Source organism: Amphibalanus amphitrite, unplaced genomic scaffold (genome assembly GCF_019059575.1).
Source record: "Amphibalanus amphitrite isolate SeventyFive unplaced genomic scaffold, NRLGWU_Aamphi_draft 001311F_arrow, whole genome shotgun sequence".
In the NCBI taxonomy this organism is placed as follows: Eukaryota; Metazoa; Arthropoda; class Thecostraca; order Balanomorpha; family Balanidae; genus Amphibalanus; species Amphibalanus amphitrite.
This window is the reverse complement of record NW_024882804.1, coordinates 21522-36028: the sequence shown is the minus strand read 5'-3', so window position 1 is coordinate 36028 and position 14507 is coordinate 21522. Positions and strand designations below refer to the sequence as shown.

Here is a 14507-nt window from a genome sequence, read left to right as displayed (position 1 = left end):
ATCTTCGCACCACACGTTTTCTGATCCGGTCGTGATGAGGTAGTGATCGAGAATATTATTTCCTTTTTTGACCATTTTTTCGAGCTATTTCTTACTTATTTTTACTGCTTCTTGTGGCCCTATATAATGTATCGTTATTTCTCAAAACTCTTTTCAAAACCAACGTAAATGACTAGTTCCGACAAATTAGCAACGACAACCAACAATGCAAACAACATTCAAAAGCAAGAAAATGCGCGCAAAGTACGGCTGCATTTGTGAAGTATATACCTCCAGCGTGAACAAATGGCTAACTGAACGAGAAAACATGTTCTCATTTATATAGATTTATTTCTTATTTATTTTGAATTCAACAAAAAAATGTAATCCGACAGGTAGATAAAAGTATGGGCTATCCTATATCCAAATTTGTAAATATTCTGACACCCTTTTCATTGTAAAAAGATGGATAAAAGTGCACTTATTTTTGGGCCTCCAATGCTGATTTCCTCGGATCAGCGCACAGTCCATATATAGAGAAGTCTGTGCCCGAGGCTATATCTCGGAAACCGTTGTTCGAAGAAAAAAATCCTTGCCACAGCTGGCTTCCCCGCCCATCACAACCCATTAGACCAATTTTAAGCAAAAAATAAAATATGAGGGTGCAGGGCACTTGTCGATTTGTCGTGGAACGCCCCAAGAGACATAAAGCGTTAACAAAATGGGCAAATGAAAGCATAGTGGCCACTTGGTAGTTAACACGAATGGATGAGACGTTCTCCATCTAAAACACCGATACAGTACGTAGTTTCGTATGTGACACCGGCCATGGAAGGGCGGGGGGGGGGGGGGGGCGGGGCCGCACCGGTGCGGCGGTACTCGCCTCGGGGCTGGGTGCAGCACCAGCACAGGGACACGCGGAGGCGAGTGAAGAAAATGTCACCCCACTCACCCCAGCTCTCTCCCAACGAGATGCGGTTTAACCAATATGGCCGTCCTTTTGTGCTGTCACATTTGTCCCCTTAAGTTTGCTCATTTCTGTAATTTAAAAAGTACTACATACCTACATCCCAGAAACGTGCGCTGATGTAGGCGGTTTTAAAGGGACCCTCCCACATCAAAAAAGTTAATGAATTGGCATTAAAGCGATGTCCGCCGGTGGTTCAGAGAGATCAAAAATGAAATCTACCAAATTTCACCAAATAATATTCACTGGTTTTGAAGATATAAGACTTTTATTTTTGTTTACTTTTCCAAACCAACAAGTGCAAGTCAGGGACCCCAATTTAGCTATCTCAACTCAAGCTAATGTTAAGGGTGGGATGGTCACTTTGAGGGGCGTTTGAGACAGTTCTCCCTTACATACATAGGTATGCATTAAACGTCTAGTTTAACGGCCCGATGTTTACCTAATACCATAGTTCGATGTGCGGTGTTCAGATGATGTTCATGGAAATGTTATTAATGAGGAAATGTTTTGCCTATATGTACTCGTAGCATAGTATAAATAAATGACCCGGCCCTTAATTAAAGAGGTGGCTTGATGCATCGATGTGACAGAAGCGCATTTCAATTATGCTTACAATAGTTACATGCGAAACCGGCCGGGGGGCCGGATCTTTAGAAATCCCACACCGCGGGAAAAGCGACGGTGAGACGACTGTTTCTTATAGGTTGTGATGGAGGGTTGGATAAAAGCCGGCTTAAATTGAATTTATGCCAGCCAGTGGTTTAAACCGGTTTAAACCGGTTTAAACCGGCTTAAATGAATAAAAACCACCTTCAGTCAAAACATTTACTATAACTTATCTTGTGGGTCAGTGTACTCGTTGGTGAATGTGCAGAGTGCACGAAGTCAATACCTGTGTCATTTGGTATGTCAACATTTTGGCATGTGATTATGTTGACAATCTGGTCAGTAGGTAACTAAGCTAAGAATCAAAGTAGGGATAAGGCATAAGCACATTCTAATCTTAACATTCGGTATACCAGTTAAAAGTCTCACTTTATTTTACATGTAAAATGTATTCTGACCAATCGTCTGGGGACTGGGCCAGAAACACTAGAAAAAAAATTATTTATCATGGTAGGTACTAGGTATCACCCATTCTGTGATTTAATTGCACAGGAAATAATTGTAACAACTCATCAGTTATAAATCTTCTGGAATGTTCCTATGGTTTGTGTTTTTTCAGGTAGTGCATGTTGTTTTCTTGGTATAACAGTGTCCCTAACTAATCACACTTATTATTGTTTTTTACATGTACTTTGGAGCCTATAATGGTGGCCGTGCTGTCAATTCCTTTGTTTAGTGTCACTGACTGCTTAAGCAATGGACAGTTCACTAGTAAATAGGCAATGTTCTGTATGATAGTTCTTAGGCCCTTACCATTCACTGATTCTTGCACCATGCATTTGGCATTAGGTCATGTTTGCTACAGCTTCTCATAAAATTGAAATTGGTTTCTTTATTGAAGCTGTCTCCAAGACCTTTCATTCCATAAACTACCCATGTAAACAACTAGTTGTGTAAAACACTGCAAATCAAAATTAACATTTGATACAGGGTGATACAGATCAATATAATGAATCACATAAAGTCAACCCCCAGGAAAAAAACATTACAAGTTAGCATGTAAAATTGAAAGGTGTGTGTAGAAAATGTGAAGAGAAGAAGCAGTTTAACCCAAGTGATGTTACGACAAGTTAACGTAAGTGGCTTTTATTATGTTGGTGCACACTGGTTTAAACCGGGGTGGCTTAAATTAGTTTATGCCAGCCGGTTTAATCCATGGATTAAACCGGTTTAAACCGGCTGCTGGCATAAATTTGCCAACCCTGACAGATGGACCTTGCGTATCAGTTCGAATTCGAATCCACTTCAAACGGCCCTCGTTCCACAACCGTTCACCTTGGTCGTAATTGAGTCGCTTATACGAACGTCGTTGGTATCCGTAGAGTGTAGATTCACAATAATCAAACTGACCCTGAGGGTGTGTTATATGTTCCGAGGTGACATAAACCAGATAGCTGAATCGCTGCCTTATTGTCTTATTCTGTTGTGTTGTTCTCTACCCGTCCCTTCTGTCAGCACGATGGGAGTTGACTATTATAACTCTAGGCAGGGGTGTAACGTTATATCTCTTTGTGGGGGCATATGCACCCACAATCCTAAATTACGCCCCCACAATGATGAAAATGCACCCACAAGTCTTTTACAAGACTGCAAGCGTCCTTTCTATAGCACGGCGCCCTTCGCATGCACTAACGGCGCCCTCCTGACCGTCTCGCGTCCTTAGGTCTCTGTTCACCGTGCATCCCTCGACTGTTCGGCACCCTTCTGGCCTCTCATCGCCCCTGAACCACATAGCGTTTTCAATCACTCGGCGCCCTTTTACGAGAATGGCGCCCTTTTCATGATTTCAAGGCGCCCTCGTAGGTAACCGTCTGGCGCCCCCACACCCCCACCAACGTAGCATTACTGACTGTGCGGCGCCCTTCTGGCCTCTTAGCGCCTCTCTACATCTTTTTTACGCCCTTCCGGTCAGTTTCCACTTTTAAGCGTGTATTTGCTTAGTCAGACACGTCACTTGAAGCGCCCTTCGGCTAGCAATGTTATCAAATTCGGTGTTTATGTAGGCTCCCACATAAAGAATATTCATTGCACCCCAAAACGGCCTGGCGCCCCTACAGCTGGGCACCCACAATCATTTTAGGAAAATTACACCCCTGCTTACTCGTATAGGTATAGGTTTTGTGACCGTTGCTGAACGCTCAGTGGTGGCCGGATTACACCTACACTAGATGCAGTCTTGATGATGGTGGATACTGTGCCGCAGCGCCCGAATGTCTTACGGTGCAGTCTTTCAATGCATCCACAGAGTCACACGACTGAACGGGTATATAGTTAAAACAAATTGTTGCCTAATTGTGCCTAGTGCAATGCCATATTCGGTGGTAACAAGTAGATTAAAGAGTTTTGACAAATTGGATGCGATTCGATAGTTGAGTTTGCAGTCTCCACCGTACCGTTATTGTGCATTGCGGTACAGCCTATATGTAACGCACCATGGTACAGCATCGTGCGTACGAGTAAATGCATAGGAGCTGGAGCGCTGCATTTTATCCCGGTCACAGGCATTAGAGAATACATAATTGAAGTAGCCCGTGCAAGCCATGGTGACAGGGAGGCAAAGCTGTTACACAGACCTCTTATGCTGAGGCCGCCTGACATAAATGCCTAGGACCTAGGTCGTCACTAAGTTTCTCGGGCGTGGCGCTTGCTGCCAGATGGAGACGCAGACTTGTCTGCTCTCATAATTCCTTGGCTGGGCTTTGATTAAAATGCAGCATATGGTCCTTGGACATAGAATATGCATTTCTTCCTCCCACCGAGTGGAAGTTTACCATATCTGTCCTGGCGGCGGCCGGCGGTAACCCTTCAGCGGTATGTATCTGTATGTATGTTACGTACCGCGGATCTCCCCGCGTGGGGCCCGACCTGGATGCTGGATGGCTGTGACGTCACGGGACCTGGATGCTGGACAGAGCTGTGACGTCACCGGCACAAGGTCAGGACGCCGGCTCGGTGTAAGGGAGAGCGCGCGCCCGCCGCGGCCGGCAGTTTTTGCACTTCCGTCGCTCTCTCGGCTCTCGCGCGGCCGAGCGAGCCTCCTTGACGCCGGGTCGGCGGCGACGGCCGACGAGTGCCGCGGGGCGCCGTTAGCCATGGCGGGGTTATTCGCCCTGCGCTTTCTCTTTTTATCGGCTGACCTTGCTCCACATGCGGGAAGTGCGGCGGCGGCGGCGGCGGCGGGATGGCCGCAGCTGCGCCGGGTCCACGGAGGCTGGGCTCTGCCTGAGCGACTCGTGCTCCAACCCGTGCTTAACTGTGTACTTGCCAGCGGTAGTGAGCAGGTGTTGAGCTGTTAGGTGCTAGGCAGTTGCACGCAGCATGGTACCGTATGAGCCGAAACTCTCTAGAGCAGCTGTGACTCAAATAAGCGAATAACAATCAGACACCGATTAGGGGAGCAAACCCATCAAATCGTTGTCTCTTCGTAAGTGTCTAAATATAAATGGCCAATAATCGGTGGGTCATTCCCGCGCCCAGCCAGGCGTGGAATCAAGATCAAGGCTGAGCGGTGGCCAGTTGGGCTGTCTGTCACGCCAGCAGTGCCTACCCACCCGGCTGTTGTACCGTGACCCCTGAGCGGCGTAATGGGACTTCCGTCCCCGCGGCGGCACACGCCGGACTGGCCTCCGCGCCGACCTTGGGCCGCCGGCGCTGTCCTTCACACAGATGAAGGAGGGCCCGGCGGCGCGCGGACGCGCCACCGGCCGCGCCGCACCCTCGGCGTGACAAGACAGTCGTGATGCCGCCGGTGATGAGCTGATCGTGACCCGTTAAGGGGCTCAGGAGATGTAAAGGAAGAGTGGCCACTCATGCTCTCGTACGTCCGAAGGCAAACACCTGTGCATCTGTTCAGATCTGTGTATTTTCTGACACAATGCTAGCTGCAATGCAGCTTAAGTCATCTTCAATAACTTAAACCTCGCACCGACAAATAAAATATAATAATTTACAGTAGCCGTGCACGGCTCATGCGGTTTCATCCATTTCAGTTGCGTCATTCACACGTTTCGCATGCATTCTCTCACTGTTTCAAATAAATATATAAATATCCCCCCGAAAGTGGAATGGCGGGGAGTGGAATGAAAGTGTCCCACAGCAATCGGGACGTTGGCGGCCCGACACGATGCCATCGCGTCGCCCGTGAAGGAAGCAGGACAGCTAAGAGACGAATCTATCACAGGTCGCGGCCTCCATCGCAGCGCCGGCTGGGCGGTCGATGTCTAGGCCTGCTCACAGGGAGGGGCAGCGGGAGAAGCAGCAGGGGCGGGGGCGGTGGTGGCGGGCGTGGGGGCGTTCTTGGCTGCGGCGGCGGCAGCGGCAGCCAGCACGGCGGCCGATATGGTGTTGGCCGTGTTGGACGCGGCAGCAGAGGCCGAGGCGGACGTCGCAGGAGCCTGCTTGGCTTCGGCAGCGGCCGGCTTGGTCTCAGCAGTGACGGACTTGGCCTCAGCAGCGGCCGGCTTAGAGTCAGTGGGAGCCGGCTTAGGGTCGGCAGGAGGTGCCTTGATGACGACAGGAGTAGGCGGCGGCTTGATGACGACAGCAGCAGGTACTGGGGCCGCGGCGGCAGCCAGAGCTGCCGGGACGAACGGAGGCGCGGTCGGAGACAGCGTCGTCGTCACAGCAGCTGGAGCCGTAGCCGTAGCCGGAGACGGAGCCGGAGCCGGAGCCGGGGCCGGGGCCGGGGCCGCGGTCGAAGCCTTGGGAGCCGAGTCTGCCGGCGGCGGAGCCTTGATCTCGATGGCGGCCGAGCGGCGGCGGGCGGGGGCGGGGGCGACCTCCGCCGGCGGCGGCGCCTTGATCTCGACGGCGGCCGAGCGGCTGGGACGGCGAACGAAGCCTCGCGACCCGTCCGGGCCGCGCGGCGCGCGCATCACGTTCTCCTGGGTCATCAGCGAGCCGCGACGGTCGGCATCCGAGAGGCCGGACGCCTTGCGGCGCGCCACCCACGGGCACTGCTCGTGGCCGGCCGGCACCACGCCGCAGAACGAGTTTGACTTCTTCTGGCGGGCGGCGAGGCTCTGCGGCGGCGGCAGCACGTTGGGCGACGAGTTGGCCTTTCCGCGCACGGCCAGCGAGTGGGCGTGCTCCATGAGCCTGATGTCGGTGCAGGCGAACAGGCCGCCGGGTCGGGAGGGCGGCGAGAGGCGGTGGGCGCGCAGGCCGGGCGGCAGCGGCAGCAGCGGCGGACGCTGCACCTGCGGCGCCGGGCCGGCGGCGCTCAGACGCCGCGTCGGCGTGCTCCATCCGAACTCGCCGTCGGTACCCGACATCGAGCTGCTGCTCTCCATGTGCACCAGCGACATCTTCTTGCGCTTCTGACGGCGCTTCTTTTCGGCAGCCTGCGCGCTGGCAGCCTCCTCCTGGACGATCACAACGCGAGGCTCCTCCTGGCGCGACTTCTTCTTGTTGCTCACCTTGCCGATGGGGATGATGTGCATGCCGCTGGTGTCGGCGTCGTCGGCCACCGACATGGTCTCCTTGGCCTTGCGCGCCTGCTCTTGCAGGTCGAACTCGACCACGGCGCAGTTGACGTTCTCCCAGGCGATGTCCGGGTGCTTGTTGAACGCGGCGCGCACGTCCACGGGGATGTTGGTGCCGGGCTTCAGCACGCGGATGCTGCTGATGTCTCCGCAGGCGCCGAACAGCTCCGAGACGGTGGCGATGGTCGGGTTCTCCAGCGGCAGGTTGACGGCCACGATGGTGCGGCTGGTGATGGTCTCGTCGTGCTCTGGCAGCGGTGCCAGGCGGCGCACCTTGGTGGCCGTGTCGTTCACCTCCAGCTTGGTGCTGCGGCGCATCGCGAACGCCACCACGCGCCAGTCGCGGCTGATGTGCTTCACCCGCTTGAAGCTCGACATCAGCTTGAGGCTGACGAATCCCTCCTTGTTGCGCTTAACGTGCTTGAGCAGGAAGGCATCCTTGAGCAGGTTTTCGTCGTCAAAATAGAACTCGACCGCCTCGACCAGCTGTAGAGCTGTCGCCTCGTCAGGTTCGACGAAGCTGTCGGCTTCGACACCGCTGTCGCGACAGTCGGAAAGCGAGGAGTCACCGAGTGAGAGAGCACCCTCCTCCACGGCCAGCAGCTGCTTGTCGGAGCTCACCGCGCCGACGCGGTGCGCCGGCGCGCGCGAGAGCGGCGCGCAGTCCTCGCTGTCCGTGGAGGCGGTGCTGACGGCGGACGCGCGCCGGTCGGCCAGCGCCGGTGCCGGCGCCTGCTCCACAGCCGTCTCCATGTGTGCGGTGGGCGGCGCGGGGGCGGGCGGCGCGCGACCTAGCCGGGCGGGTCTTCGGCTTGAGACGGCGCAGGCGGCCGTGACTCTCTCTGCCTGCCTCCGGTGCGCGGCGCGACCGAGAACACTGAGCCGGCCGGCCCGGCGCCGCCCGCTTATGTAGCCTGACATTGGCCGAGACCTCGACCGCGGCCGTGACGCGGCCCGGCGCGGCGTGGCGGCCGCGGCGGCGGCGGCGAGTTCCCACCGCGCGGCCAGCCGGCCCCACAGAGGTGTCGGCAGACGCCGCCTGTCCCCTGCGCGCGACACGGCGCCGCTGGTCCATTGAGCGGTCGCGCACCGGCGGCCGGTATCGTGCCGAAATCCGTCCGGTCTGCAGCCGGTTCGTGCACGGCCGTACGGTGGCGGTGGGGTAGGTCGGCGCCACACGCCGCACTGCCGAGCACGCCGAAAATGGAGCCCAATGCCGTGCATCAGATCGCGATATCAGAAACCAGCCGGTGACTCGTGTAGCAGAACCCTGCTGGATTTCCTCAAAAGATAAGCACGAGTAGCTCAGTGGCACACGGGACGCCATTGTATTTTGATTATGACACATTGTTATAACTGCAGGTACGCTGAATGGGATTTATCATTTCATTAGCAAAAGGAAATTACATGCCTGCCTGTCATTGACCACACACCATTAACGATCTGCGAGGGTCATAACGTACGAAGTTTTAATCAAACCAAAATGTTCTTATTTCCGCTAAGCACGGACTTGCCGTACCCGTCTGGAGCATGTTGTGGGATATTGTCATATTTGGCAATGTTCAGTCTCGTTATTTTGCCGTCTGGTACCTTGTTCCGCTCATGCGCTGATTCACTGCCGTGCATGGGCGGGTGGCTTAGACGATGCTCCAGCAATCGCTGTCAACACTCGGACCGGGAACGAGATGGTCGTTAGGGGCAAAGGTCAAGCAGGTACCCTAACTATCCATGACGGCAGGCGTGATTCAGCTGTCCGTGCGGCCTTCGTGGTTTGTGCAATAGGCAACATTTGGTGGCCAGCTGCCGCGCCAGGAAGTCGGACGTAAATTAAAGGTAGTGTGCCAGCTTTCTTGGACCGTATGGAGTTAATGGCCCAGATAAGGAGAACCGGATTTTTAGAACTTATCCATACCTTCAAAACTCATGGAAACGTCTTAAATTCTTCAAATTTTGAGTACCCCAGTGCGAAATTCGCCCCGACGGGTTGTCGGTCGTACCCCAACCACATTTCACACCACTATGAACAATAAATGCACACACTGAAATCGCTATTACCGATATGGTCATCCAATCAAGTTTCGATAAACCCGTTCATCATCATCTCCTGCGGTTTCGAACACGCCTGTTAGGTGGCTTCTGATGCTCGTCGAGGTCGGAATTTCCAAATACGCGTGGTGCGTCGGGCCGCGCGCTCTGACTTCGGCCAAGAAAAATGCGTCAGCTGATCATTGTCATTTCTGCCACTTGCGTGTGGTGAAATGGGGTCATAACTTATAAGACGGCTTTTTCATATCAATTATTTTACATAAAATCATATTTCAAACCATAAATAATGTTCGACAGCCAAATAAAAGAAACAATACCAATACGGGCTTACAGTTTAAGGCTCGACATTGTGTTGTCTACGATTAGACAGCTGATAACTCATTCCCGTACGTCGTATGGTCGTAACGCATATTTACGTCTGGACAACGAGTTGCGTTAGAGAGGCCGGAAATAGTGGCGATTTCAGGACCGCAAGAATGATTCTTTTTTAAATCGTGAACTGTTTTCGGCCGGAATTTAATACTTACTACAAAATATTTTGTAATTACGTTTCCACCAAGAATGAATGCCATCAGGGCTGAATTTTTAATACTATTGCATTTTGTCAAGAAGTATATAGTGCTGTTATATTGCAGTTTTAGCGCGTTTGTTACAAAATATGAAGCGAATAAGCGTCAGTGAATTCATCAACAGTGCCAGAAGTTAACTTGAGGGAAAGCTATATACTAATTGCTCTTGTCCATCCACTAAAATTTATTAAATATTTTGCTTTGTGTATTCCAAAAGGAGAGGGAACTATTTCATTTGTGCCTTCATGTCAGAATTGAAGGTGGATCATTAAATTTTCAACGCAGTTTACAAACAAGCATTTGGTCTTTCTCGTTTAAGCAGTGGCTAAGAAAAGGTTGATCAATCCTGAAGTTCAGTCATCGTACCTCAACTTGGCAGCAAGATCCCCCAAGGACAGAGGATATATTGTATACATGTCCTGTAAATCAAAACAAACAAGCATTTGGTCTTTCTCGTATATAAGCAGTGGCTAAGAAAAGGTTGATCAATCCTGAAGTTCAGTCATCATACCTCAACTTGGTAGCAAGATCCCCCAAGGACAGAGGATATATTGTAAACCTGTCCTGTTAATCAAAACATTTTTGTGCCTTCAAAGGCTTGAGTTATCTGTGGTGTGTTCGGAGTTAGGCTATATGGCCGTTTTTGTTGTATGTTTATGTGGAGATTGAATACAACTGTGACCCTGTGCTTGTTTGTATACTTACGGTCAAACAGGGAACAGCACACTCACATAACATACTCACCTAGCAGTTAGCACCTAACTCATAGCTGTACCCTGCAGGATCTGTACTTGTTCATGTCTCGAGCATTAACAAAGCACTAAAGTAGCTTAGTAATAATTTCCCACATTTTCTGAGCATCTAACATGACATACAGCAGTCCAGAGCAGCTTCAGAGAAGAAACACTTTAAATGCACAGTCTCACACCAGCCACCCAATGAGCCAGTTCCTCAGTTGACTGTTTCCCTGGACACAGCTTGGCAATGTGAGCTAACTTTTAGCAAGTTGGAGGTTAGCAGGTACGATTGAGTTAGGGTGAGTACCTATACCCATAACTGGGTGCTACTGCCATGCAGGTTTTGGGTAGGCTGCAAATATGTGTGATGATTGAGGTTAGGCCAGCTGTCAGCCTGTCAGGTTAGTCAGGTTCAGGTATGCTCATTACTCAGGTCACATTTTTATGGACATTTGGCAAATTAAAAAACTAACAATCTGATCTAAGGTAACCCGACTAAACATACACAACTACTGACTATAGGAACTGAGCACCTACCTACTTGTGCCTACATCTCATACCATGTCAAAGTAGAGCTCCTTGGTGGAAGATTACCCTCAGTACTTTTTATCCCAGCCCTGTGAAGAAAACTAATACTTTTAAGCTTTGAGTCACTGCTGGCCATCCACAGGAAGACACGCTGAGACTGAGAGCTTTGCCATTGTATATTGGACCAATAATGACTATCACGAATGACTATGAACACATAATATGATCAATCACATTGTTGCATGGATTGTCACATTGACAATTTTACTACAATCCTTTTTTCAAGAAATACAGTGATGATGATTAACATCAAAATCAACATAACGTGGATTTAGTGATCCAAGCTTTCTCCTCCAGTAGCAATGGAATGATCGCATGTTTCATTTGCCAGACACTGAGTACCTGATGCACATTACAATCTGCATAGCATCTTGATCTAAGCATAGTAAAACTGCCCAAGTCCATTCATTCTAGATTTTAACTTGATAGTTAGCATGATTTATCTTGCTGTTGTAAGTTATCATTCAATATTCATACCAATACATCAATATGCGCTCATCAGTCAACATTTTCTGGCATGATCCTGCTCAGTGCGCTCTTCAGTATTGCTCCAAGGTCTGCAATATTATAGCTTGTTTTTGTACAATAAGCTCTTTTAATTTTACTTTTTCTTGCTGATATATGAGCCCGATCAACTTGCGTTTATCAACCAAAATTTCATAACTTTTTCAACTTGATATTGATATTGCTCAGTAGTCAGGACCTCTGTCAGCCTCCTGGATACTTCAGATTGTTTTCAGTCAACATGCTTCTTAAATATGATATAAGTCAATCTTAAAGGAAATAGTTCACTTTCACGAAATTATTTTTTTTTGCAATGGATTTATGATTTTTTATGTTCAAAATGATCAGCAAAGAAAATAAAACCTATTTATAACAAAAGATTATTTTCTATATTTTGATATAAGAAGAACTTTTCAGTTTCTGTAAGGCACAGGCGATCCAGTATGAAAAGAGCATGGGTTCCGAAAATTCTTCAGAAACTAGAGAAATTATCGCGGCCACCGGCATTTGGGCGATCTGCTGCTGCTGAATGTCCTTATTGATCAGTACGAGAATTTCTCTAGAGTTCTCGTAGATAATTTCTCTAGTTTCTGAAAAAATTTTCGGGACCCATGCTCGTTTCATACTGGATGCGAATATATGCAAGGCACACATCCTCAACGCAAGACACAATTTTCGGGACGAGAAATAGAATATCTTTGCCTAGGGTGATCGTTGGGCTGTAAAAGCTCCTGATTTATGCTCGTCTCAGCCCAAGCTACGGAACTGCTATTCCAGTTCAAAACCCATGTTAAAATGTGAACTATTTCCTTTAAGGGATTCAAAACATCCAACAAAACGACGTACAAGAGCAAGAAAACCACCAGATAAACTAAAAAATGGCCTTGGAACAGAGCCAAGTGGTGCTCAATTTGCTTGTTTACATTGATTGTACATTGATTGTAGTGCTGATGTATTTTTAGGACTCTGAACGTCGGCTTATAAAAAATGAAACATTTTTACAAAAGTTGTAAGGCAAGTAATATTTATCTGAAAGAACTAAAATATTCAAAAGCAAAACCCTATGAAATACATGAATCGGAACGAAAAAGTAACCCAAAAATCCAGCCTAATCACCGGCTCCTAAAACTGCAACACAATCAGCACTTTTCCCCGCAACTCGTTGTCCAGACGTAAATATGCGGTCGTAACACTATAATGACCTTTGCTTATTGTCACAAGTGCGCCGCATTCGCGATTGTTGCCCGACGCCTGTTTGCAGGTGAGCCCACTACAGTTGTTATACATATCTAAAAACCGAAAAACTTTTAGGCGAAAAAGGCACTATTCCAGGCCCATTTTTGATTTTTTTTTTGCGAAATTAGGTAAAAACAGAAGCTTCTTATCCTAGGAAAAATAAAATGGGAAATCTTTCAAAGGTGGCACACTACCTTTAACCCGCGCCCCACTGGGGTCTGCGTATAACGTGCCCTACGAGGGGGGGTCTTAATAGCCCCTCCTAACTCCGAAAGGCGAAACTACTAGGCCGATCGTCAAAATTCAAGCGGCGTCTGATAGCCCCGGAAAACTATCGGTCGGAACCTAATTTCATTGACCTCGAGGTCACCGATGACGTCACAGGTCAGGTTAAAGTAAAAATTATCAATGCTTGGCTTGTTCACATTTTGGGCTCTGGGCTCTGGCCGCCGGTTTACAGGTCAGATCAGGCTCATTTTGGTGTACGCACTCGTGAATTGATGTTTTAAAAATAACCTGAGGGTACCAAACTTGTAGGTAGGTACTTTGATTTTCAGGTCACGGTCAGGTCATCACAGGTCACAGAAATCTTATATCATGCATCGGTCACATGACACATGTTTTATGGTCCATTTCGGCCTTAGATTTCGAATCAAGATGTCGTTTATGTCATTCGAGGTAATTTTGAGTTGAATTTAGCTTAGGTCAGGCCACTTTCAGGTAAAAAAGTTCAAATTTTAAAGTTCGAAATTTTCAACAAAAAAGTTGTCATTGAAAAAGGATGCAATTGAGCTCAGGAATACGGTAGTGCTATTTATATTGGTGTAGGTAAGATGTCAAATACGTACCTACTGAAAAATTAATTTGAAAAAAAAATTATAATTGATTTTTTTTGCTATAATGCGTATAACTTTGCCATTTTAGAAGATATCTGCAGTAGCGGCGGAACACCTTCAGTTAAGAGGGGGCACTGCCGACTTTTGGTCCCATTCTTTCCATGCAACGCCCATAGGGCTAATGTTGAAATGTAAAAATCAAAGGGGGGCACGGTGCCCCGGTGCCCTCCCCGTTCCGCCGCCTATGGATATCTGGCTAAAACTTGCTAGACTTCGTCATAAGCATGTGTTCTATCACATACCTATATTGTTTTTTTCGAAAAAAAATCAAAAACGTTTGAAAAACTATTGATTTTGAATTTTAATCTATTTTTTTTCAAAATTTTGAAAATCCGAGATAGAAATTTGATAGCGCAGTCTATGTTGAGTCCTCTCATGAAAAGAAGTTGGATCTAGCTTAAAAACTGAGCTCTTGGGGGAGCGATTGCCGTACCTAGTTCAATGTTTTGTGTCGAAATCGTCGGATCATGACATCACTCTGACGTCATTTCCGGCCGACCTATGGTAGCTACGAAGTTCAGATTTTGACATAAGGTGTCAAATTGATGCAGCCGAAGGCAGGGCCTCCTCTAAGGATTTTTCACTGGGTGGGCATCCAGCGGATCGGAGGGCGGATCCAGCCACTTGTTTTGGGGTTCAACCAATTTCAAAACATGTGCCGGGGGGGGGGGGGGGGTGAGGCGAAATAAGCTGTGCCATTATTGGAAACAAGATGATAGTTTGCAAAGATAACGTTTGTCGTGTGTTTTATTTTTATCCCTCGCCGGCACAGGCCATTTTGCGTCCTTCGACGGCGCAAGGGGGGGGGGGGGGCGAACCCCTCGTGTTTGGCC

The 14507-nt window shown here is 49.0% G+C and overlaps 1 protein-coding gene across 1 annotated transcript; it reads right to left on the bottom strand.

Annotated features, from left to right (window-relative positions):
- Positions 1-5458: 5458 nt before the first annotated feature.
- Positions 5459-8079, bottom strand: LOC122372068 (actin cytoskeleton-regulatory complex protein PAN1-like). The gene has a single exon (XM_043348931.1). The coding sequence runs from the start codon at positions 8017-8019 to the stop codon at positions 5836-5838; it is 2184 nt and encodes a 727-aa protein (XP_043204866.1). The 5' UTR covers positions 8020-8079; the 3' UTR covers positions 5459-5835.
- Positions 8080-14507: the final 6428 nt, after the last annotated feature.

Coding starts and splice junctions, on each gene's coding strand:
- LOC122372068 (XM_043348931.1), bottom strand. CDS start 8,019: ATGTCAGGCTACATAAGCGGGCGGCGCCGGGCCGGCCGGCTCAGTGTT.